We start from the raw sequence: 26,195 nt of genomic DNA, 5'->3' as shown, positions 1-26,195 counted from the left end.
TTTTAAAGCACTCATCTTGGCAGCAATTTACTCATTCTAAATCTACTACTTGAAATGCCATGTCCTTGGTTGCTTTCAGAGTACATAGTATTCTTCTGAATTTGCTTATTGGTGGCAAATCTCCATGGAGAAAAAGAATTCTTTGAAACAGCCAAGATTCATCTCAAGGATAGAAGTAACATGAACAAACCTGAATAAGGGCTGCTTCTCTCAGTTGCTCACAAGTTCCAAATATCTTCTGAGCAACAATGACATTCTTCGAATGCCTGTGGTTGCCCAAAGCAACTTTAAAGGGCATTGACTTGGATGCCAATCAAGCAGTTGGCATACTAAGAGAGAAGGCTGCAATTTTTTTCTAGTCATTTCATATTTCAAATCGTTGTAACTAGGGCCAAGAGCACATTTAATGAGACTGAGATGACCATTAACATTAAAGATTTGTAAAACGCATTCCTGCCTCCTTCCAAACTTTTGGAAATGAAATCCCTTGATACTCATAGTGCCCAAAGTGATTTACAGAATTTACACTATGTGATCTTTAATCCTCCTCAGATTTGCCCTTTAAATTTTCCTTGGCAATCTCCTCCAATGTTTATTCTAAGAAATGATACCTCATAAGTAGTTACTCTAGGACTTGAAACAAGTATTTTAAAAAACTAATTAGGGACTGTATTATGGCAGCAGAATTAAGAGCACAATGTGAAAATAAGCTCTCAAATCAGATCTGACTTGGAAATATTCTGCCACTCACTGTGTGACCTTGGGCAAATTATCAAATAGAGTGGCAGTAATATACCTCAGCATCACTGTGAGGATTAATTTATAATACTTAATAAAATACCTGACAGCAATCAGAAAATATCATAGCTATTAGTAATCCATTTGCACGGTCTGATTTAAACATTGCCTGAATTTAAAGACTTCAAAGAAACTGGACCCTAGCTCTCCTGTTTTTTAAATGATCATTAACAATATGAAAGTGAAAGTCGCTCAGTCGTGTCCAACTCTTCGTGACCCCATGGACTATACAGTCCATGGAATTCTCCAGGCCAGAATACTAGAGTGGGTAGCCTTTCCCTTTTCCAGGGGATCTTCCCAACCCAGGTCTCCTGCATTGCAGGCAGATTCTTTACCAGCTAAGCCACAAGGGAAGCCCAAGAATAGGAGTGGGTAGCCTATCCCTTCTCCAGCAGATCTTCCCAACCCAGGAATCAAACCAGGGTCTCCTGCATTGCAGGCAGATTCTCTACCAACTGAGCTATGAAGGAAGCCCTCATAACAATATAGTTTATAATCCACTCTGATCTAACAGGTTCTCTGTTCTAGGTAATGGTCCTTTTCACTAAATTTTCCTCAATAAGATGCCTGTGTACTGGTTTACTTTGTTATCTAGAATATGAACTTTTCAGTGGCATTCTTGAGTTACAAAGAGAATCATGAACAACACTAAAAGTAAAACCCTGGGAAGGTATGAGGCAAAGAAGCATTGACCACTCCAAAATTATTCCGAGGAACCATGTTCCTATGCTAATCATAGGGTTCTGTAGTTAGGCACTAGAGGAAATGAAGCTATGATAAAATTCACCATTAGTTAAATGAATACCAGTACCAAGGGGAAGTCACATCCACGTGTCAGAATGTGATGACTTACTTAGAAACAAAGACTCTTAGGGGTATAAGCAACATGTGTGAAAGGTTGGAAGTAGGAATGGAAGACAAAAGCTGTCTGAGTACACATGTACACCTAGACAAGTCTTTATACTTAAAGAGGTCAAGCAAGGGAATCATCAGGGCAATAGTAATACAAGAAACATCAAAGATGCACCTACTTAAATGTCATTTACATAAATGTTTCCAGGATTCTTATATACGAATAGACTTTAATCTTTTATTTTACCACTGAAAGATTAAGCCATTACACGATACAGAACGGACGTTATATTTCATAAACCAGTACCTGCCCACACTCAAACAGTGAGGGGAATCAAAATCAAGGTTGCACTGTAATTCTACATGATTGTTAAAACCATGTCTATCTGACATTGGTGTGAAGCAACAGAATCTTTATCACATTCCTCTTTTAAAAGAAAAACCCAAGGAGAGATGATCAAGCACAAATGATCACTTCATGCATTTTATTGATAGTCTATATTTTAAATCTGCAGTATGACATCTTACATAGGGAAAAAGCTTCTTCCTAAAAGATAACTATTAATAATCAAACCAGCTTTAATATGACTGACCTTTCAAGGTCTTGTTTTGCTTTAAACAAGTTAATTTTTAGCAGGTGTAAAGAAAGCACTGTACAAACAAAAAAAAAAAAAAAGGAAACTGGGTACATTCTCAAAATTTAATACAGGGCTTCCCAACCAGGAGTCTGCTGGATAGATATTGGAAAAGGGTGTTATGTTCAGCTTTAAATTGAAAGAAAATGAGAAACCAGATAAAGTAAAACAAGCAAATTCACTTCACTTTTGTGCTCCTTTCTGCTTTTTTGAAAGTCTCTCCCAGAGGTCAGGAAGCCCTGGTATAACAATCACTATAGTCTTTACAGAACATACATTTATGTGCTTCATGTTCAAAGACATAAAGGCAGCCTTTGTTACTGTTCCCCCGCCAAATCCCTTTAGATTCTTACAGGCTTCAGAAAGCTTTCCAAAACCGCTGCCCAGTTCTTTATCTGAATCTAAGTAAACATCTATACCAAAGCAGCTCTTCTTGGGAGAAGACTAAACAGGCACAGATACATAATCAGGCCAATTGCGTACCTACTCAACTTGATACCGATCACATGGCCCTACATCTTTAAAAGCAGCACCAGGAACAAATGGAGCTATAAAGAGGTAAAATCCAAACATTGGACAGTTGAAACACATACAAATCACTCAGTTCAAAGAATGTTAGCAAAGGGGCATTGAAGAGAGTTAAGGCTGGGCAGCCGGTTCAGCCATATCTTGGTTTTAAGAAAAATCTGCAATATGAGGAACTGATAGAGGAACCCTGAAATAACTAGGCACAGTCATACATTATGGGGTTCACTTTCACTGCATGTCTTTAAGATATCAATCTAAGCTTGGGGGGGGGGACTTTAGTAAACAAATTCTAAATCAAAAATAAGTATTTTGGTGATTTTGAGACTGTTGGAGGGTGTGCCTATTTTCCTGAAATTTGAATTAGAACACCTATGTAGACATGACATGAAAATAATAAAACTGATACAAACTGTTGTTATTCCTTGAACATTCCATCAGCTCAAATATACTGCATTTTAGATACAAAATGGAGTTACTCAAATCAAGTGAGATTGCTTACTTGTTCCAATATTCCTATTTTAGTAATGTTCCAGTTAAGAACTCTTTTCAGAATGCTAAAAATGTAAAGGGTAGGTATATAACTCACAGCTGTTTCTTAGCTGCTTTCTAAAAATCTAATTTAAAAATAAATGAAATACTAGTTACTTGGACCTTGCATTTTAACTTTCCATATGAAGCATAAGTTGATTTACATCTTCAAATGTTTTTTTCAAAAGCAAACAATTTACTCATTAATGAATTACAACAGTTACTGAATATTGCTGAATAACAATTATTGATTAATCTACAGGATTTTCCAGGTAAGAATCCTGGAGTGGGTTGCCATTGCCTTCTCCAGGGATCTTCCCCACCCAGGGATCAAATCTGGGTCTCCTGCATTGCAGGTGGATCCATTATCAACAGAGCTACCAGAGAAGCCATTATTGAATATTACACACACTAAAGAATTATATTAAGGGAAAATAAATGCCTGACATTTGAACATGTGCCTTATCAATCTCTTGCATTACTAAGGTACAGTATACTTTAGGAAGTAGCAATCAGCATAGTCTTATAAGACAAAAGTGCCTGCAAATGTGGCTTCTATGTATTTAGTATTGGTAATATATTTGACAGGGAAGCCAGTAAAACTTAAAAACTCAAATAAGGCAGATTACAAATATTTCTTGTTCACAAACAGCAAAGAAAAGGAGTGGAGTAAAGGGGGGAATAAAAATATCCTCCATCTTTAAAAGTATCAAAAACAACCACAAGGTGCCACTGTATTCTAGCAAGCTGTAAAAATGGCTTTTTAAAAAGCATTTTGCAACATTCACTTCCCTATTATGTGGGTAATTGAGAACTGCTGAAAAGTTAGGGCTGATGCTGCCCCATTTCATGTCATGGACATCTGAGAAGCAGGTGATTAAATACAAAGCGTATTAAGTGATAACCCTTCACAAAAATAATTTGAGACACTGACATTAGGACAGAATACTTGGCAGGGAAAGAACATGTTTTCGGGGGTGGGGGGATTCCTTGAGGTAACACTTGTAACAGTTTCCTAACCTTAAATTTTGGATGAACTCCAATGATTACCATTTTAGAGATTTCATGTATATATATACACACACACACATACACATAAAAGCCTGGTGCTAAATGTTTTTTTTTTGTAATTGCTTATACAATTGATTACTTATACTCCAACACTAATATGAACACTTTTCTCAATCCCCACCCTTCATTAACACCACTAAGGTATAACTCAGGTATTCTTTTTAGAGCAAATATTCCAAATTAACAGTCTGGCTCATCTTCTAGTGTCTGCAAACTTTAAAGCTAACTTGTTCAATTTTGTTTTTAGTACTAATAAATCTCAATCACGTCATCTGCTTGCAGTTAAACACCTCAAACGTTTCAGACTAGTAAATGAATTTTTTAAAATAATCTGAAATATTCAAGAAAATTCAGTTTTTAGTACTTTTCCCCTATGCATTGAACAATGTAATGCCCCAACATTGTTTTCTCTTGTTCCTATTATTGCATGAAGTTCAAACTAGGTCCTCAAGACAGAACCTTTCTGTAATAAAGAAAAAGTGCAAAGGTACAAAATGAAATGTAAAGTCTTTTGCAAGAAAATGCTCCCTCAAGAGAATAGGTGTTTGGATGCAGGTGGGAAAAAAGATTTTTGTTCTCCATTGTACATCTGACACCTACAAATGACCTTGTCTTCAATGTCCATACTAGTAAGTACATATTGGTCATGGACCTTGCAAAAAATAAATCAAGTAGCAAATTCCACTAAAATATTTGTATCCATTCTACACAGTCCAATGGAAATTAATGAGTGCTACTGAAAAAGGTTTTCACATGCACATGTCCAATATGTGCATTGAAGGCTAAAAACTTAAAATTCTATTTCCAGTGTTTATGAATAGCTTCAGTATCTACATTCATTACCAGCATTCTGCATGAGTTACCTCTTAATACTTCACAAATGAGTAATAATACATCTTGGGAGGTTAGGAAGGTACCTGTTAATAACTTTCTTTTATGCTTAGAATGTGATGCAGTTGTTTTTAAACTACTTAAAATGAACACCCCTATTATAATGGGACATTTTATACCAAGAGGAAAATGAGTTTGTTTTTAGCCAATCAGGACTACCCTGCAGATCTGAAAACTGTAGATTACACCCTTAGTAAAGGATACAAGGAGGCTCACAAATATAAACGAATCCTGACTTTTACATGGACAATTCTTTTAGAAAGATAAAATGTATTACATAAGCGCCATAAACAGTAAAATCTGCTTATATTAAAAAAAAATAAGTGAAGCTTTGTTTGGACATTATTTTCTTGCAAGAGCAGTACATATCCATCCTTAGTAAACAACTACCATATTTACAATTTCCTTGATACTTAGGTAGGATTGAAAGCCAGAGGAAAATATAAAAGAATGAGCTTTGAAATAATCTTTACAGCTGAGTTGGTAACAGTTACGGTAGCCAGATAATTTCTAAAGCAGACTTGTTTATTGTGTAGAGCATATGACTACATACACCTGGGTAATCAGCTCACTTTGTTAAGAGCCAAGGATGTGTTCAATCCCTCTTTGGGCCCACTAGCGTTTCCCAGAAAAAGACAGCCCTCCACAGTCAGACTAATCCTAACCCCAACCAGCCTCAAGAGAAAGTCGGCAAGAATACTGGGGTTCTTCACAAAGCTTACTAAGGAAACAACATAAAGTGCATATCCCATAGATTGTGAGTCAGCCTTCTCGTCTTCAAATATGGGCAGCACAATTAAAATTTGAATTTCAAATAACCCAACCCGACTCACTTTCCACAAAAAATAAAAATCCCTTAGTTCATCTTGTCTTTAGATATGAAATATTAGGTCTGTATTAGAGATAGTAACAAGTGTGCACTGGTACCTTGAATAACAAATGCCAAAACAATGCAAATTTGAGACTTTCCTACTAGTATACACATCTGTGCCAACTTCAACTCTTATGCTAAATAAGTGGTTTATAGTCTGTTTCCTCCATTTTTGTTTTTTTTTTTTGAGAAGCAAACTTGCAAAAACATCAATGTAACTTGTGCTAGGAGGTAGTGGTTTGTTTTTCTTAAACCAAAACTCTGCCAAATTTGCTTCATCTGCTCAAGTACTATACTGTGCCAAGGATCTCACCATATGAAACCAGTTCACGCCTGTGGAATTACTGTCTTCATGAAAAGTTTAAGTTCTTCCAAGCAGTTTTCTCTATCCTCCCTCTTTCATTTCCTGCCTAAATCCATACTCTGTCCTTTCCTTTGCAGGTCACAGTAGCTGTTCACATACATTAAATATTATAGATATGTTCTGCTCTTACATCTACACACTTACAAAAGCAGCTTTGTACTTTGTTTGGTGTGTTTTTTTTTTCCACTATGTTGGCTCACAAAAAGCAGTTTTTTTTTCATTTCTAAGCATGGTACTTTACAATTTTTAATGCATTAATACAACAGTGCATTGGAAAAAGTACTGAGCCTCTACAAAATAGCTTTACATTTTTAAACAAATGAATGTGATTTTTTTCACTTACACAAGCATAGGCTTTTTTTTTTTAATATTTCCACAAGATAAATATCTCAATTAAACTATAAGCTCACTCTACAGTGTGCCACAGTGATGGGCTTAGAAGACAGTTATACACTTAGAAGATCCTAATCTTAGTGTTATTTACACTGACAAGTCCAATATCATCTTGTCTGAAAGGTGAACAAATGATATTCAGAATGTAGCTGAATGTATGCCAACTAATAACTGGGAATGGTATAGCTTTAAGCAGACACTTAGAAAACATGTACTGTAACTGAGTCTAAAGTGGGAATTTCCTTCACCCCTCTTTCCTATGGCATATGAAACTTTAAAGATCAATACAGAAATTAGAGAAAGGACAATGACTCATTCAGAAAGCAATGACTCAATTCAGGTTGCTACTTTACATTTAAGCACCACTCAAAAAGTGGACAGAAAGCATTTGATTCCTGTTTGCCCATCACTATACCAGCTACATAGCTGAGAGTTCAGACCTTAATCACACAACACTTTCTCTGTTACCAGAAGCTAAGACTGCTCTGCGACAAATAGGACAAGTAGAATTCTCAGATAACCAGCGATCGATGCAGTGGACATGATACTCATGGGAACAAGGTAGTTTACGAAGTTTGTTGCCTTCTGTGTATTCTGTAATGCAAACACTACAGGTTTTTAATGCATCGTTTTCACCAAAACTTCTCATTGCCAAGTTGTCAATCTGTTCTTTGGTGAGTCCTCTAGGTTGGTCATCATCATCCTCATTTAAGAGGAAAAACTGAGCGAGACTAAGGAAGGGGAGAGAGCCACTTTCATCAAATGTTACTGGGGCCCTGTGTCGACCCTCTCGCCTGGCACCTGATGAGCCTGATGATGAGCTTCCTTCATTACTGCCTTCAAATACCTCTGAGCTAGCCTCTGAACTTTCACCATTGGAACTGGAACTAGGACTCGAACTAGAACTTGAACCAGAACTGCTATTACCACCAGAACCCCCTCTTCCATTCCGTGACTCAGACCTTTCCACATTTCGACTCGAGACTGAGCCACTAGGCTCTGAATCACTATCACTGTACATAAAGTAGCTTAACTCACCAAAACCCGTCATTATCTGCCTTAACATGGTCTGAATTGCAACAGATGTAGTTTCACTTAAACCAGTATTTAAGATTCTACGAATTGGAATTCTGATGGTACTGACATAGGTTCTCACACCCGCTCGCTCAGAACGTGAAAACGTACGCCTAAAACCTCCTCGTTCACTTTCATAAGTGACAGTGTTGTTTGGCGTCTGAGACCTTGACCGAGTTCTGCTAGCTATGCTATCTCTCTGCCGATATTCTCCAGGACGAACTCTTCTTACTTGAAGATCAAGGACTATGGTTGGAGGTCTCTGGCCTGATCCTGTAGATTCACCATTGCCAGTTGTGTCTGAAGATCCTGCTCCTTGTGAGGCATTTCTTGTTCCAGAAGCTGCAAAAAGACCTCTAGTTAGTAAGTCAGGTCCACTTATTTGCTGTCTTAATGTCACGTGGTGCCGGGTTCTAGAACTTCCTTCAGTCTCATTTACCAAAGGATGCTCAAAAGTCTGAGATGAGATACTATGATGAGATCTTCGTGGAATTTCACTCATTGGATGTAGAGGTGATCTACTTCTTTCAGCTCTTGCTCGGGTTCTCCGATGGTCTGGGCTCCTACTTCTTGCCCTTCTCTGACCTCTGGTAGGTGGGGCTTCTCCTGTTAATGCTTCAGTTGAATTTCGTTCTGATCTGGGTGGCCTTGCAGATGTTGATTCAGATCGTGGATTTTCCACTTGTCTTTGGCTGTTGTTGTCCATACTTTCTCCACTAGAACGTCTTGCAGATGGTTCATTTTCATTCTCTGGATTTTGGCTCCCATTATTACGGTTAACATTGATCTCTAAACTGAATCTGAAATCACCACTGTTTGGATTAGTCCGGCTCACTGCTCTCCAAGATTGGTTTCCTCTTTGCCCACTTCTTGTCGTATTTCCAGTTTGTCTGACTGAGTTAAGCCAGTCTATTATAGAGTCACCATTAGATACATCATCTGAAGAGTCTCCACCTGTTTTTTAAAAAGGGAGAGGAGAAAAGGAACTATTAAAAATAGGAAATCATACTCTGAAACTTCATAATATTAACAGAAAAACATTCTGAACAGATTTCAATTTACATACTTTTTAAAACTATACTGCACTGATTGGCAAGTAAAAGCAAGAAACTTTCAATTCCATTTTAAAACAGCAAGCTAATCCTAGAGAAATTTAAAGCATTTTTTAAAAAAGGGAATTGAGAGGAAGTCTATTTTTAGCATTGTATACGGAATCTAGTGTACCACTGGGGACTGTCAGAAGACATTTTTTCAGTCCACTGTCAAAACACTAACATAATCAAATAAGGTAAAACACCAGTTAAGGTACAGGGCTAGTATTTTAGTTCAAATTACATTTTTTTGGTTAAATTTTTATTAGTCTACAACATTTCTTTGGGCTCTTGACTTAAGTGCTTGGATAATACAGGACATTTAAAAACTATAAGACTACTTTAGACATTGCAAAAATATAAACAAGATTTATAGGTTACTTCTTCATGTTACCAAGATTTTAAATTAACATGAAATAAGAGATTAGAACAAGAGTGTGAACCTAGCACAGTACATATAAAGCACATTCAACAACCTAACTGTTATCATATTTCACACTGAAGGAGAAACACCAGACCTGAGGTAAGAACAAGATTTCTTAACAATGTGACTATTTACATTTTGAGCCAAATAATTCTTTGTTGTGGGGGCTGTGCTGTGCATTTTAGGATCTTTAGCAGCATCCCTGACCTCCACCCTCTAGATGCCAACAGCCAACTCCCAACCAAAAATGTCTCCAGGCATTATACCCCACTGAGAACCACCAGATTAGAGAATGCATCCTTTCTGCTGGTGAGGAACTCAGGTTTATAAGGAAGGAATAATTCAGTGGGTACGGGGAAATTTCAATGAAGGTGAAAAATCAAGAAAAATGATTACATTTAAGACAGGACATTCCTATATCTCAATTAACAGTCAAAAAAATCCCAAAGGTAAAGCAGAAAAAAAAGTTAACATTCTCACCAAATATCAAGAAAATGCCAGTTCTTTTTATGAGCAGTTACTTACCACCAAATTAATTTGTGCTACTGCTGGATTATCTTTGGCTGACATTTATCATTAGGAAGTTCCTTATCCATTTCATCCTTTATACCCATCTCCCAAGAAAAACTTACCTCTATTTTCATCTGAGTTTTGTGGTGGTGGGCCCTCTTTAATTTGTTGTAGTCTCCTCAGCAACTCTTCCTCAGTACTTTCACCTGAAAACAGTTTAAAATGTTTGTGAAATTATAAATAAAATCCAATGACTTATCCATCTGAGATGACAACCAAAGAGTAGGAACCTGAGTAAAATTCACCTATTTGAGAGCATGACATTACAACTTATATTTATTCGTATTCCTTTCCAGTTTACAATATGCTTTTGCATACAATATTTCATTCTTTAAAAATGCAACTCTGGGAGATAGATATGATCTGCATTTTAAGACAAACTCAGAGTGAGTGAGCTTATTTGTTAATACACAGCAGGGCAAGAATGCCAACTCTGGCATTCTGACTCAAGTCTGGTACTGCTGGCTCAAAATGCACTCTGTCTCATAATAACCATGCTAACACCTTACCTTTTAAAATTTAAGCAATCTCTCAAATGTTAATAGAATTAAATAGAAATGAGGAGGAAGTGATATAATGAATTTTAACTAGAATCAAATGGGACCTAATAAGGCAAAAGAGAATAACCAAGCACAAATTTCTGAATAACTGATTATTTTACCCAAGGCTAGCTCTGGTTGATTATGATTGGGACATATTCAGAGAATGAGAGATGACAAAACAGAGTTATGTTTGTCCTAAGAACTAAAGTTCCCACTAGCTCTTCCAGACCACTGTCTAGTAAGTTAAATAAAGATAAATAACAAAAAGTTTGTTCAGCTCCACTCTTTTCAATTCAGCTTACTATAAATTCATAATATAATTCCTCACTAAAAATCCTGACATAGGATAATTCCAAATATGAGTGAACAAAATCAAGTAATAAGTACAGCAGCAAATTTCATTTTATATCCCTGGTATTAAAATCATACTTCACAATGGCAAACAAAACATTTTTTTAAAAAACAGTTGTTTTTTTCAAGACCAGCAATTTATATATATATAAATCTTTAAACTACACATTGCATACCTGGGGTGCCTAGCAAATTGTTATCCCTCATAAGCCTATAATCTTCTTCACTGAGGTTATTTACAAATTGATAGAAAGCTTCTTCCCGATCCAATCGGTCCATCTGACTTCTGCGCTGTGCTGCAGACTGATCACCACTTCCTTTATCGTTACAATCTGAGCTTTCCATCTTGATGAACAAGTGGAAAATTATCTAAAAGGAGAAAGGAGATCACTCTTGAAAACAAAATCAGTATATCTTCTATAGAACAGTTTTAATTATGTGAAAATCCAGAATTCAGGTTGAGACATGGATTTTAAGACCTCATATGAATGGAAACTTCATAATAGACACTGAAAAGCACTGTTATACTAGGAAAAGACTAGGTCAGGGGTTGGCAAACTATGGCCCATGGACCAAACTTAGCCCTGGTGACTATTTTTTCTCCTTGAGATCTAAGAATGATTATTACACTTTTAAATGTTTTTCTAAGAGAATATTTTGTGATGTGTGAAAATTATATGAGATCCAATAAATAAATTCTTAGCTACTTGTCCAGAGTAAAGTTTGGTTAGAGAAATACAGATAAGAATTCAGCAGTGTAGCAAGAATTGAATGGTGTCTGTTCAACAAGGTTAGACCCAAGCAGCTTAGTGAATTCTTGGCACTATTATAATTGCTTTTGTTTTTTAGTCCTCACAATGACACTGTGCACAAACACTGTTGTTGTTGTTATTCCTTTTTTACAGATGAAGAAACTAAAGTATAGAGAGGTTATATAACTTGACCAGGGTTACACAACTAACAAGTGACAGGGCCAGAAGCTGAACCCAGACAAGGTGAATTCAGGTTTCTCTATGCTCTGTTGCCTCTCACAGAGATATGACATGTAGAATAGAAGTTCTAAAAATGTGAATGGTCAAGCCCACTTTCTCCATCTAATGTGATGAGTGTGCACTGGTAATTTAGAAAAATGTTATAGTATAAGCATGACACTTGAAATGCTGTCAAGTTATAATTGCATCACTGCAACTTGCAGTGCACAGATCACCAGTGCAAAGCAGTGACAGTGCCACATAGTCTCTGTCACAACTACTCAACTCTGCCATTATAGCAAGAAAGAAGCCCACAGACAATATGTAAATGAATGTGTACAGCTGTATTCCAGTAAAACTTGATGAACACTGAGTACCATCTCTAAAGGCAAAGTGGAGTATGGATTCTTTTATTAGAGTAGATGGCAAAGATTATATTTATAATGCAATGACACTAAAACTGTGCTAAAATAATAAAATATACATATTATTAGAGTAAGCACTCATCATAGTATTTCCAATTCACAGGAAAACTATGGTCTGAAAAATCAGAAAATTTAAAACAAATATCACAAAATATTTCCTCACAAAAATAAAAAATGATGCTTCAACCAGAGTAAGTTTCTAAGTGCTCATTTGTTGGCTAAGCAAGGAAAGACATTTATCAATGCTATGTTAGCTAAACTGTGTTTGACTGCAGAAGCTAAAGAAATAGTGCACAGAAAATAAACTGGTTTAAGATTATTACCCTCTTAATAAGAACAGTCGCTCATAAAGTGATGATACTGGGATATATCAATCATCAAGTGAAAAACAAGGAAGCAAATGATTGAGTAGTTCCCTTTGGTTCTTGATGAGCTGACAAATATAACTGATACTATTCAGTTGCTTATTCAAGGAGTCAAGTTATTTGAGGAGTTTGAAGTAACTAAAGAAGTAGTCTCTATGAATAGTTTGCACGGAACAACTAACTACAGGTGATAACATCTTCAAAGAAGCTGAGAAACACTAATTCAGCACAACCTGAGGTGGAATCTGCAAAAACGTGTTATAACTGAAATGGTGGTTAAAAAAAATACGCATAGAGCAAAAATATATCTAGTCAGGCAAATTTACAATTAAAATTATATACTCGTACATTGATTAGACACCATACTTGTATGTGTGAAGACATTTTCAACAATGAAATATGTAAAATCTCATTTCAAATCAGAAAACACTAAATGGACATCTGCAAATGATTTTGATGATAAAGAATGTTTAGCCCCAATTAAGCAAAATGTTATCCCACCAAAAAGAATACCATTCTTCTCACCTATATTATAAAACATTGTACTCATTACATCAAGAAAAATTTTGTGGAAATTTGGCTTCTCTCTTTTTATATAAATAACTATGTAATATGTTCCATTCCTATTAGCAAAGTGAAAAAAATTTACTATCTGGCCTTTTACAGAAAAAGTTTGCCAACCCCTGCTCTGGATAGTACATAAAACTAGCCAAAACTTAATTGTCACTCACTATTTGTACAGCCCTAGGAAATATATATATATATAGTATATTCTTTTCCTTCCAACCCCAGATTGACTTAAGTTCACAATGACAAAATAAGTTAATTCAGAAACATGTGAAAATCTGATTTGTGGAAAAGCAGTAATCTATGTTGGTACTATGATTTAATCCAACACACAAAACAAGAAGTATCTGGATGTTTATGTCAACACTAGAGAAAAATAAAAACAAACCATCTTTCAGATATTAAAAAAACAAAGAAGACTGTCTACCTGTCTGATGAGTCTAAACAAATTTTAGTCTATACATGGGCACATCTAGCTCTCTACTGTTTTTCTTAGATCATTATTCTTAGAACTAGTCTATCATTCTTTAAACAAATAAGATGAATTATCTCAAGGAAAGGGAAAGGGAGAGAGACCTTAATATTTTTTGGAGTTTCCTAATTTCATAACTAAGATTTCTTAATTTTGGTAAGACTAAACTATATAAATTTCTGAAAGATGCGGTTTTTAAAATAACTTGAAATTGTAAGACTAGAAGTCAACAGGTTAAATAAAACTCCCATTAACGTTATATGGGCAGGCAATGAAAAATAAACAAAAAGAAGCCAAAATTTTCCACAACTTAGTATTGGTAATAAATAGCACACAGTTAATTTAAAAAAAAATACAGAAAAGCACAAAGAAAGTTCAGCCACAATTTCCCAAACCAAAGAAAATCACACTTGGCTAATATTAAGCAGTTAATATTCTGAATAGTAGTAACATGAAAGGACCAAGTCCACTTAGGAAGGAATGGATCAATAAATAGTTCTGAAAATAATTTCTAAAAACTGAAAACTCCGTAGAGTTGAAAGGCTTTAAGAATGTAAAGCTTTCAAAGGAGGTAAAAATTTCTGATAAGTTCTGACATTTGAAGGAGAGGAACCAAAGATAACAGAAAAATCACATACCAAGGACTATTACAAGAATGGCACAAAGTCTTAAAAATAGCGTCAGAGGTTAAAGCCCATAAGGAACAAAAACTTTCAAAAGTATGGGAAAGAGCTTTTAAATGGCTTTGAAAAACAAATCTGAAATAAGAATGAGATCTTTTACTAAGCCTTTGGTATAGATGGTATATTAATAGAAGATGGTAGGTAGAGGCATTCTACTTCTATCTTATTCAGCAAGGAGAATCATCTTCCAACTGCAAGTAGTGGAAAAAACCAAGTTTCTCAAAGAAAAAATCAAAATCCAAACTGCAAAATTTCCAATCTTTGAGAAATCAGAGAACAGGAGATATCAGATGATCTAATCTGCAAAGAAAGTGACATCTATAAGCTATAACACAGCAAAATCTGGCACAAAACCTGGGGAGGGGGGCACGTAGAATTCTGCTATAGATTATCAGATATATTGCAAACATGTAGAAAAACATGTTCACCAGAAGTGGAATTCACTGTCAAATTAACCTCATTTGCATTACATAGTCTTCTTTCACATAGAACTTGCTTTACAAGATTCTCACATTAAAATCACCTGAGGAGCTTTCTCTGGGGCCAATCAGACATTTTAAAAATTCCGCAGGTAATTCCATTGCACAGTCAGGGTTGAGAAACTTTTTGATAGAGGCATCAGGATAATACTGCTGAAACGTCTGGCTTGGTTTTTGTACAGAGTCTGAAAAGCTTTTGCATCCTATTTTATGGAGAAATATAGGCTAGATCCATGCTTCTCAAACTTCAGCATACAAACGAACCACCTGGAAATCTTGTAAAAATACAGATTCTGATTCAGTAGGTTGGGAGTGAGGCCTGAGAGTATGCATTTTAAATAAGCGTCCATGTAATGCTGATGCTGCTAATCCTAGAATCAGTTTGAGTAGCAAGGAGCTTGATGGCAATACAATTTAACAGATTCACAGTTGCTGAATACCACTCTCAAAGATTATGGAGCAATGTTAACCTGCAAAGAGCCCAGTCTTCAGCATTTTGAAAAGAACCAAGTCAAAGACATACCAGCCAAATCTATAGATAACTCAATGCTGGGAGTTAGTAATGAAGATGTATATAATTAAAAAAAAAACCCTGAATTCTCAGTGGGCTGTGAGGATGAGTGGAAATCAACAAAAATGATGGTAAATGTGCTACTTTAAACACATTAAGGGTTATCAAGCTGATGGGGGGGCGGGAATCTGTCCTGGCAACATGAAGATGACCTGAAGTTTTTAGTTAACAAAAGCTCAGTTAAAAGCCTGTTTGACTTGACCACTAAGAAACCTTGGAGTCACAGGTTGACAAACCTTTCCTAGGTCACAGTGTTCAGATAAAAATAGGTAGTAGTGTCAATGCTACTTGCTGTTCAGACTATATGTGGAGTATTTGAAACATTAAAAATACATTCAAAAGGACATTGACAAACACAAGAAAATATCTAGAGTAACCAAGATGGTGAGAAGCCAGGGGATATCATAAAATAAATGGCTGAATTACTTGAAAATGTCTAGCCCAAAGACAACACTAAAAATGGACATGATTACCACCTTCAAATATTTGGAGTTATAACATATGAGAGAGCAAACCACAGGGTCAAATTAGAGCCAAGAGTTGAAGAAATATGAAGCAAATAATTCTGTCTTTTAATAGTCGGACAAATAAGACTGTCCAAAAGTAGAGATGTAACCAGTCTCTTGAAGCAAGCTACTACCAGTTTCTGCAAGTATTCAAGTAGAGGCTAGATATAGGTAGGAGCTTGAACAGACTGATTTCAAACAACCCTTTGGACTAAACTGTCATTAAGGATAGACAGTCCTTTGGTTTCCTTATTCTGGGTCTAGGGTCATACTAAGCCACATATTCCCAGTGACACAATTTTGTTATAACATTTTCTCGACAAGACCAATCCACTTATATTGCCCCATCCTTTCCCTCCAACACACCTTGTAGTTTACTACCTTCACACTTCCAATGCTCTCCCTTCAGCCCTTCGTTTAGTCTCTCCACATTTCACCCACCCCTCAAGGTTCAATGAAATCTTACCACCTATGAAGCTATTACTGACTACCTCAGCTAGCAATTTTTTTCAACTGTCTCTGCACACAGCATTTGCCTGTGCCACTAGTGTCACTTCCTGCCTCACAAGGTCTTTTATGTTTCTGAAATACTAATTTTATTAATATCTTATTTACCCAACAGATCCAAAAGATCATTTCAACATATTATCAATATAAAATTATTGAGATGTGTATCTTTTTTAAAATTCTAAGTCTCAGAAATTTGGTATGTATTTTATACTTACAGCACATTTCAAATTGGATGCTAAATTTTCAATGGGTAAAGTGAAGTGTAGTTCTAATGAAACAAAAAAGTCATGTTTAATGAAAAAATTTACACTATTTAGCTTAATTAAAATGAAAGAAAATTAAAAGTTCAGTTCCAGTTAATTAATGACATTTCAAGTGTCCAGTAGCCACATGTGCTTAGAGGTTACCATATCGGACAGTGCAGCTTTAAAGAATTTGTTAGTAAGGTAGAGAAACTCCACATATGGAAAGAGCTCTGAAGTGTTCTCAATATATTGTTTCTGCTCTATAAACCCACTATTTATGAATCCCCTTTACACTTTTCAAAAGTAAAATAATAATGGTGAGGGTGAGGTGAGTGTTAGTCACTCAGTCATATCCGACTCTCTGTGACCCCATGGATTGGGGCCCACCAGGCTCCTCAGTCCACGGGATTTTCCAGGCAAGAATACTGGAGTGGGTTGCCATTCTCTTCTCCAGGGGATTTTCCCCACACAGGATTGAACCTGGGTCTCCTGCATTGCATACTCTTTACCATCCAAGCTACTAGGGAAGATAATGGTGAATACTCTACAAAAACACATGGAATAAATGATTCTTAATTACAATCACCAATCTTCAAGTTCACTCTTCACCTAAAAATTCTAAAATTTCCTACATGGAAACTAGAGACAAAAAAAATCATACCTCTATTTAAAACCCTCTCAACACTGTGATTTTGGAGACTGCTAAATCCTAAATAGCTCCTCCCTGATGAGTTTAGAAGTTGGGTTATTCTATTCAAGAGGGGTTTTTATTTTGGTTTATTTTTTAATTCAAAATTTTAACAATGAGGCACACAAAGTAACATGTGAACAAATCCAAATTACTTTTACTTCCATAGTAACATGCTGCTCTCCCTTCCCCCTGCCTACACCAGAGAAAATAAAGGAAAATATTTTCCCCACATGGCATCCTTGCAACACACTCATTTATTTCAAAATTGCAATCAAACTGGCAAGGCTTCATTAAACAGAACACATCATGTTTTTTGCTAAGGTATAGATTTCCATTTAAAATGCTGTTCGTTACTTGCAGTTGATTAGGGCACAGGGAGAGAAAAAGCCTATTTGCTTCCCTACTTTTGCCCAAAGCATTCATTCTTTCTGCTTTATTCTGCATTTCCCTGGGTTGGGAGTGGAGGTCAAGAGATTCCAGCACTGGCAAAACAGATGTCACAGCTTTAACACCTGCCAAGGTCCACTGAACTAGAAGTTAATTACATTTTGGGAAAAAAAAAAGGAAATCCTGAATGTAAGCAATGCCTTCAAATGCCTTGTAAAATAATCTTACAAACATACACCCAGTGAATCTGGTCTCATTTTAAGCAGTGCCTTCACTACCTAAGTGGTAAAAAAAAATTAAAAAATATAATAATTCTAAATCACAAGTTCAGAAAGTTAAAACATGCCAAAGATGTCAGGAGACTGCAGTTCAAATGATCAAATACAGATCTCTCTCCATTTTGGTGTGAAAAGATCAGTGAAAGATTATGTTAATAAAATGGGTCTCTAGATTCTACTCTGTGGTGAACAACATTGTGGTACATTTCCAGTCTAACTTAGGTATGAGAAAAAAATAATCCCCATATCCCCTGGGCTCCTTCTATCATCATAAATGAGACAATTTTAAGTCTTTTCATTCAGTTACCTTATACTGAGTTATAATATTCATGTGCACAGTCAGAAATTTTGGATTAAATATAGTTATCATCAGTCAATTTTAAACTTAAAATATTTTTATGGAAAACTTAACCAATGAAACTTAAGAGAAAAAATGTGTAACTGTTCTTAAATCACTCAGGTCTCTTCCTAGTTAAAAGCAATATCCATTGCTCTATTCATACAGCCCTTTCACCTATACTTCATTTAAGCCTTACAACAATTCTATGAAGTAGAAATTACAAACTCTATTTTACAGATAGGAAACAGAAGCACAGAGAGAGGAAGTGATTTACCAAAGGCCATGAGGCTAGTAAATGGAAAGAGCCAGCAATTAAATCCAGGTCTCCTGATTCCAAATCCAGTCAACTTTTCAATAAATCGACAGCTGCCTCCCAATATATCCTAAGACCATATACCTTAAAAATACATTCCTTCAATCCTAACAGGCATGTCCAACATATACAACCTCACTATCAGCTTTTTAGTTGATGTTTGGGGCTTCCCTGGTGGCTCAGAGGGTAAAGAGTCTGTCTGCAATGTGGGAGACCCAGGTTCAATCCCTAGGTTGGGAAGATCCCCCGGAGAAGGAAATGGCAACCCACTCCAGTATTCTTGCCTGAGGCATGGACAGAGGAGCCTGGGAGGCTCCAGTCCATAGGGTCACAAAAGAGTTGGACATGACTGAGCGACTTCATTACTTTCACTTAGTTCATGTTCACTTCTGGTATGAAATGACAAAACATCTTTTATAAGCAGTATGAACCCAGCAGGGCTTCTTTTTAAACAAGTCAACTTTTAGTATTTTTGTTTTAAATACATTTGCCCCTCAGATGCATAGCATATTTTATTAACCTTATTTCTTTCAGGGCACTGTCTGCCAACACAGCCAAATCCATTCCTGGAAAGTAAGTAGCCAAATTAGAAAATTTGCCCAGTCATTTCAAAAACTACTCATCTGGTCAGTAACTGTATGACTGTGTCAGGTAAATTTAATTCTGGGGAGGAAAAGCCAGCAAGAAAACCAAACTTGAGATTTATTTTATAATTAGGGAGTTTAAAGCAGATTTTATTCACCTTGAGAATTTTAAAGCATTTTTAGTGATTTCAATTCTTCTACAGTAATTATCATATATTAATATAAATTATGCAGATTACTATGTTTCTGACCACTGCTGTAAGTATTTAATTCTCCTAACCCACGTACACTAATCTTTAAAACATGTAATTCTGTTATGATGTTAGGGCAAAAAGTCACTTAAAACATACTGTTCAGTATTAACAGGTCAGGAGACCTGGTGCTAAATATAAGCACACATACTATATTCAATGGACATACTCCATCAATTAAGATTTAAGGCACCAAAATATACAGTTAAAAAAACAAAAGACATAAAAAAATGAATTCTGAAATTCAAAAGGTTGTGTGAGTATCAATTTTAAAATAAACCACATCTATTAAGTCTGGAAGAAATCACTTCTTTTTAAAAATCAGAAAGTACAGTGGGAGGGAGGAATCAAGATAACCTAATGTCAACCAACTACTGAAGCATCTTGGGCATTGTCACCTTTTGGATGTATTCAAACAAGCTTCAAAATTCAATAGTGTTCTGCAGTACAACACGCCAAATAAAAAAAAATCATAGGTATCAACATAAAAATGTGTCATACTGAAAAAAGGGCAAGCATTATTCTGTTTGCAACAGAGCTTCTTTCTTCATTAAGAACCTCATAGAGCAGATGAGAATTAATGACAGGCAAGCCTTGTGTGTAAAGAAAATGTCAGGTCAATAATACCATCATCAAAATGAAAAATAATATAGTTAAAAACAGCAAAAAAAAAGCCAAGTCACAAAGAACTACTGAATTTGAGGTCTGGATATAAAATACCATCGTATATGTAGTTACCAAAAGTGTTGGGAATTTTTCCTATACAGAATGATTAAAATTTTACAGCATTTGCAGCCGACAAATCAAAGATTGACTAAATAGCAGGGTGGAATTCAGCTCTGTGAAAATGAAAAAAGAGAAGATACTAGGTTCTAGTCTTGGCTGTAAGATTAACTATGGGAATTTGGCCAATTATTTAACCTTTTGTGTCTCAGGATCTCCATCAGTATTAGTGTACTGGATTAAGCTATCTACAAGATACCTTTCCAATTCTATGAATCTGGACTATGATATAACCCACATCACATTACAATATTAGGTTGGAAAAATAAAGGTCAAGAAACAACATGAATAACTAGGATGCAAGCTTAAAAGCTGTGCTTTTCTCACTGCTATTTCCCTCACACTTCTCTCTTTTTATGACCATCTTATTTTTAAAAAACAAATACAAAGCATTCCTCTTTAAAAAATAGGGTAGGGTTTCTGTTTCACTGCCTTATTGCACAGTACCTTTCACCACGCACACAATTTATTTCCATTATTGGCCTATTGGAGGATGGTACTAAGGCCTCTGCCACTGCTGATACTACTAGAGCAGTATGAAATTATAAAATATCTGCATGGCAATGTTAGCTTAGCCTCACTTGTATTCTATCTTTATCACTTGAAAAGGATATCAGGAAAAAAAAGGATTCAGCATGTGTTTAATCTCTTGGCAGGAATTCTGCAGCTCACAAACAATTCTAGTGACAACAACCTTCTAAAACAGTTAAAAGAATATTAAGAATGTCAACGAATCAAAGGATGGAGACCAAGCCAAATGCTGCCAATTCACAGGAACAAGTTAGTTTAAAAAGGAAACCATTATGACATTTCAATTCACTCAAATACTTAAGACAGGGAATTTAATCTTAGATTACCCTGTTCATATTCTTTTAGTATCAAGCTATGCCACTAAATTAGAATTTTGTCTTATGCACACTAACTTAATTTTGATTTCTCATTATTCTCAAAAAGTCAATGACTCAAAAACCCAAAAGGCTCATGTGTTTATTTTTAAAATGTTTTAATGCAAAAGTCATTGATTACCGGCAATTTTGGAGTTAGTAAATACAGTACTATTTTTTTAAGATATAAGTTTTCCACCAAAAATGAACTATTTTAAAATGATGTGACCGAAAAATATCATCTACACAAATGACTCCTATATTGTCTGAGAAAAATAATTTTGTGTTACAGAACCAAACACATTGACAACTGTGATTTCTGAACCAGTGCTCCTACAGAGAAATGATGACAAAGGTGACCATATATTCCCAGTTTGTCCATATGAGTAGCAGTCTACAACTGTTGTCCTGTAGTGATTATTAATACAGCCTTCTTTCACTCTTACAAGTATCCCAGTTCGGATAAATTATAAGGTGACCTCAAATGTAATTGACACTAACAGGAACTTTGGTCAATACAAAATGAAAAATGTAATTACGAGTTAAACCCTTTCTTCACACAATCAAATGTAGAGCAAGAGGAAAGAGACCATTTTTCATTTCAGAAAAATTTGAAAACACTGAACACAAATACCTCCTTCCCACCACAGAATGGATCATGTTCATCATGCAAATGCTATAATAGCATTCCAAACTGCTGCTGTGAAATTATTGCAGTAAGTCCACAAATCTATATACACACATGCACTACCTACAGATATTTTTCTTCCAAACATATGTATGTGATATTTTGACTAATGAAATTAAACCCTTGAGTTGAAGCACTAAAATACAAGAATTTGTTGTTGTTCAGTCTCTAAGTCACATCTGACTCTTTTGCAACCCCATGGACTGCAGCCCACCAAGATCCTCTGTCCATGGGATTTCCAAGGCAAGAATACTGGAGTGGGCATTTCCTTCTCCAGGGGATCTTCTGGACCCAGGCATTGAACCATTTCTCCTTCACTGGCAGGCAGATTTTTTACCACTGAGCCACCAGGGAAACCCAAAATATAAGACTATGTACAGCAAAAACATCAAGCATCTATTTCAGGAGCAAAACCACAAGTTCACAAATATACTCCCAAACTGTTTAAGATTGTCAAGATTTTTACCTCTAAAATAAACTGCTTTATTATCTGGAAAACTTCTATTTCAAAAAAATGAAAGAAAAAAATAGAAGTGTTCTTGCTTTCTTACACTGGGTATCAAAATGTCAAAGGATCATGTAAACTGGATACTTTTAAAAATCAATGGGCTACAAGGTTTGGAAATGTATTATAAAGAAATGTTATGGAAATAGTTTTACAAAAGAAAAACATGTCGCAGTCCTACGCACTGGCCCAAAATTCTAGCATCTCATTGGTCTGGTTTTGACAGAGGACTTTTTATGTTCTAATTTGTTATCCACTCTACGGTAAATCAAGGCAACGGGAGGTTGGTGAGTGGTTTGCTATTGCCCAATTCACTAGAGCTATGGAAAAAGTAATATACACATTGTCATTCCATAAATGCAAATGTCACATTTGATCTACTGTATATAAGGCCTCACTACATGTTCATTAACATGAAAAATATATCCAACCAGCCTAACACTTCTAGATATCACTTCATTATTAAGCTATTTCTTAAAACCACTTCTAATTTTAATTGTTTATCAAATTATATTACAGGCAGTAATAGCTGTAACAAGAACCCTGACAGACTGAAAAAGAGAGTGCAATTGTTAGATAAGTCTCACTTGCTTCATAAAGCAAATTTCCTTCGAGTGTTAACAGAAGTTTTTGATGCAACTTAACCTACAGATGTTTTTTTTATTACAACCTTTCATTTTCTTTGCATTTCTGATCTAATAACAAGTCTAAGGACATAAAAGTTTATTGACTTTGGCATCAGACAGACCTGGGTTAAAATGGGGGATCCTACCACTTATTAGCTTTTTGAGAACAAATTATCTAATTGAGAACAAATCATCTAATCTCTCCTCTGAGTCTCAGTTACTCTGTAGAACAGGTTAACATCCTTATGAAGCCTGGCTGTAAGGATTACAAAATCAGACATGTGAAGCACAGGACCTAGCACATAAGTATTCAATACAAATTAATTATTAATTTAGGCTAATTACCCATCCCAGTTTGCATGGGACAATCCAGGTTTGCACCTGTTGTCCAGGAAAATAATGTTCCTTTTTCTCTTAAAAGCATCCTAGCTAGGGCAATAAATTATGGTTACTTTAACAATGATGATGAAAGAGGTTGATATCAACTTTTTGGATCTTGAAGGAAAAATATCAAAGATTATATTCCTGTAATATAGTCTGATAGTTCATTTAGTTATTCAATAAACGTTTAAATACTATTTATTTATACTCATCCCAGTCCAACAGTGATTAAAGGAAGCAAATTTCTATTTTATTCTTTCTGTTCTATACAGGTATTGGTAAATTTCAGACATTATTTTAAAAGAAGAAAATTGACAGGGCACTAATGAGGTTCTAGCTACTTAGAAACACTACCCTTTGAATGCCCAGTGAAAAACACCCATTCTGACCATTAAAAATGCCCGACACCAACTAACATATATCAAAGAAGCCCATTCAATTACAGGGCCCCAAAACAGAATAAATATTTTAAAACATGCATTCTACACATAAATCATCAGGAGACGCAACAAAAAATAAAATTACCTGACTGTTATGACATAGTATTGTATACAATAAACTGGATTTTAGTTTTCTTCACTCTCTGCTCTAGAAAAAAAAAGAATCCATTATTCTTCCTCTTTTATAAGATAGACATTTTCTTTGAAACAGACACATCCTAAAAATTACATATCCTATGTATTTTAGATACACACCCGCCATAATTCAACCTAATTCAACATTAGTACTAGGAAATTTGGGGAGACTAAGAAGGTCGGAGGGAACCAACAATCTTATATGTTAGATAGAAGATATCTTTTAAAGGCTGACAGCCTATCTACCTTTTAATATAAACTTACTTAAAATGGGCTTTTACGCATCAGATCAGTAATTATTTTCATTTTCTCACAGTTACTTTCAAGAACTTATTTGGTACGTTACACTATCCTAAGGCAGGAACTAAAGTATGAAAGATCATCAGGACATCTTAGGCTAAAGAAAAACACTTTTTCAGTAAGAGAAGAGTATCCTAAAATAAAATTTAAAAAATATTTAGATTGGTCTTCCTGGGTACTTTATTTCTACAACTTAGAAAACTGATTCTGGGGCAGCGATAACTGTGCCTGCCTGCTCTCAAGTCATCCAGGACGGACATAATGTACCTGATGGGGTGATAAAAGTATTTTGTCTTTAATAATGACAAGAATTTTTTAAAAATGACTAGTAGTGTATTTCTTCCTCCTTTCAATCATCCAAAGCGACTGCGGTTAATTCTGATTCAGGAAATGCGGACTGCTTATTTTCAGCAAAAAAAAAAAAAAAAAAAATATTGTGGGGCCTTGCTAAGAGTGAATGACAACCTAATATAAATGCTTCCTCTTTCCGCAAAACGAAAGAACGACCTAAATAGACAAGCCTGCTAGGCCTCAGATTCCCGGACTAACCTGTGGAATAAGTATGGTGAAACTGTCTAGGGAAGGAACGTGGCTGTCTCCTCCATCTTGAAATTAATCAGCATAAGGGAAAAAGGGACGGAGTATTCAGGAAGCAGAAGCCCAACCGGTTAATACTAGTTACTAAAGCTATGGCGTACGTGGCAGGTACCGCCCGCAGAAGCCGAGACCCTTAGGCATTTTTTGAGCGGGGAGGGGTTGGGTTGTGCACGGATTGAACGGAAATTAACTTCAAAATCGTTTGGCCCAATTCCCACCCTCAGCCAGGGAAAAACAACAAACACGCAACGGCTTTTCCCTCCCTTTTGGGGGAAATCCGTGCAGTGGTATCTGGCAAAGGATACGCCAGGGTTATTCAAGCAAGGGAGTAAACCACATTTGTCTTAGATCCTCAGGGAAGATGTCATCGTGGCCTCAGGGGGCGCCTAATTGATAGTGCCCTGCAGAAGGCTCAAAATGGGGTTTTGCAAATCCTGGGAAATCTAAAGGCCCAAGAGTTCCCAGCATCTAACTTAGAGCAGCCTGGTTTTTCCCCATTTCCTAAACCCAAGCCCGCCATGTAAAAGAGAGGGGGAGGAGGAGGAGGCGAAGGAAGTCTCCAGAGAACTGAGGAGAGGAAAACCTGAGACGATCAAAGATTCTCATGCCTGAGGCCAACACTCGAAAATCGCCTCCCCCAAATTCTTAAGGTTCTGGAGGGCCCCAGCTGCGGCTCGCGCGGCCACGGAGAGGAAGTACTACCTACCTCCTTCCCCTTCTTCAAAAAGCCTCTCGACTATACACCCAACTAAAATGGCAGCGGAGACTACGCCACGGAGCCCCCCGCAGCAACCGGTGCCTGGGGTCCGGAGGCGGCGCTGAGCCTCCGCCACGATTTACCACTCAGGCCATTTTGAGAGAAAGCAGCAGACGGGGCTCCGCTGTCTTCCTCTCGCTCTCCATCCGTTTCCCAAGGCTTCACTTACTCGGTTTTGGTGTCGGGATCCGACTCGGTCGGTTCGGCCGCCGCCGCCGCCGCCGCCGGGGCTCCTGCGCGCCTCCCCTGCCGCAGCTCTCAAGCCCGCCTCCGATGAGTCGCTGGTCGAGACCCGCCTCTAGCCCAGCGCCTGCTCGGAGACGTTGCTCAGGCAGCCATTATCTTCCCCATTGTTACCAAGCAGCGACAGGAAACGCCTGCCCACAACAGGAAGTGATGATGCCGACGCCTGGCCCCGCAGCCCCCCCCGCCAGATTATCCACTCCCAGCCGATTATCCAATCCCAGGCGATTCCTCG

At 36.5% G+C, this 26,195-nt stretch overlaps 1 protein-coding gene across 3 annotated transcripts; it reads right to left on the bottom strand.

Annotated features, from left to right (window-relative positions):
* Window positions 1-2,118: 2,118 nt before the first annotated feature.
* RLIM (ring finger protein, LIM domain interacting) lies at window positions 2,119-26,066 on the bottom strand. 3 transcript variants are annotated; one of them, XM_081566918.1, is made up of 5 exons: window positions 25,667-26,066; window positions 24,014-24,076; window positions 11,160-11,352; window positions 10,153-10,236; window positions 2,119-8,959 (listed from the first exon to the last, which is right to left on the bottom strand). In XM_081566918.1, the coding sequence occupies exons 3-5, from the start codon at window positions 11,326-11,328 to the stop codon at window positions 7,377-7,379; spliced, it is 1,836 nt and encodes a 611-aa protein (XP_081423044.1). In that variant the 5' UTR covers window positions 11,329-11,352; window positions 24,014-24,076; window positions 25,667-26,066; the 3' UTR covers window positions 2,119-7,376. The 3 variants fall into 3 exon arrangements, with proteins under 3 accessions (XP_081423044.1, XP_081423043.1, XP_081423042.1); XM_081566917.1 differs by having other exon boundaries at window positions 25,887-26,066; XM_081566916.1 differs by lacking the exon at window positions 24,014-24,076 and having other exon boundaries at window positions 25,887-26,066.
* Between the last annotated feature and the right edge of the window lie 129 nt (window positions 26,067-26,195).

This window comes from Giraffa tippelskirchi, chromosome X, assembly GCF_054371585.1.
Source record: "Giraffa tippelskirchi isolate mGirTip1 chromosome X, T2T-mGirTip1v1.2.pri, whole genome shotgun sequence".
NCBI classification, from domain to species: domain Eukaryota; kingdom Metazoa; phylum Chordata; class Mammalia; order Artiodactyla; family Giraffidae; genus Giraffa; species Giraffa tippelskirchi.
Note: the sequence above shows the minus strand (reverse complement) of the source record. Positions and strands in the feature narration are given on the sequence as shown.

Coding starts and splice junctions, on each gene's coding strand:
- RLIM (XM_081566918.1), bottom strand. CDS start 11,328: ATGGAAAGCTCAGATTGTAACGATAAAGGAAGTGGTGATCAGTCTGCA. Junction 10,237..11,159: donor CAATTTGCTAGGCACCCCAG/GTATGCAATGTG, acceptor AACTGTTTTCAG/GTGAAAGTACTGAGGAAGAG. Junction 8,960..10,152: donor AAACTCAGATGAAAATAGAG/GTAAGTTTTTCT, acceptor TTTAAAAAACAG/GTGGAGACTCTTCAGATGAT.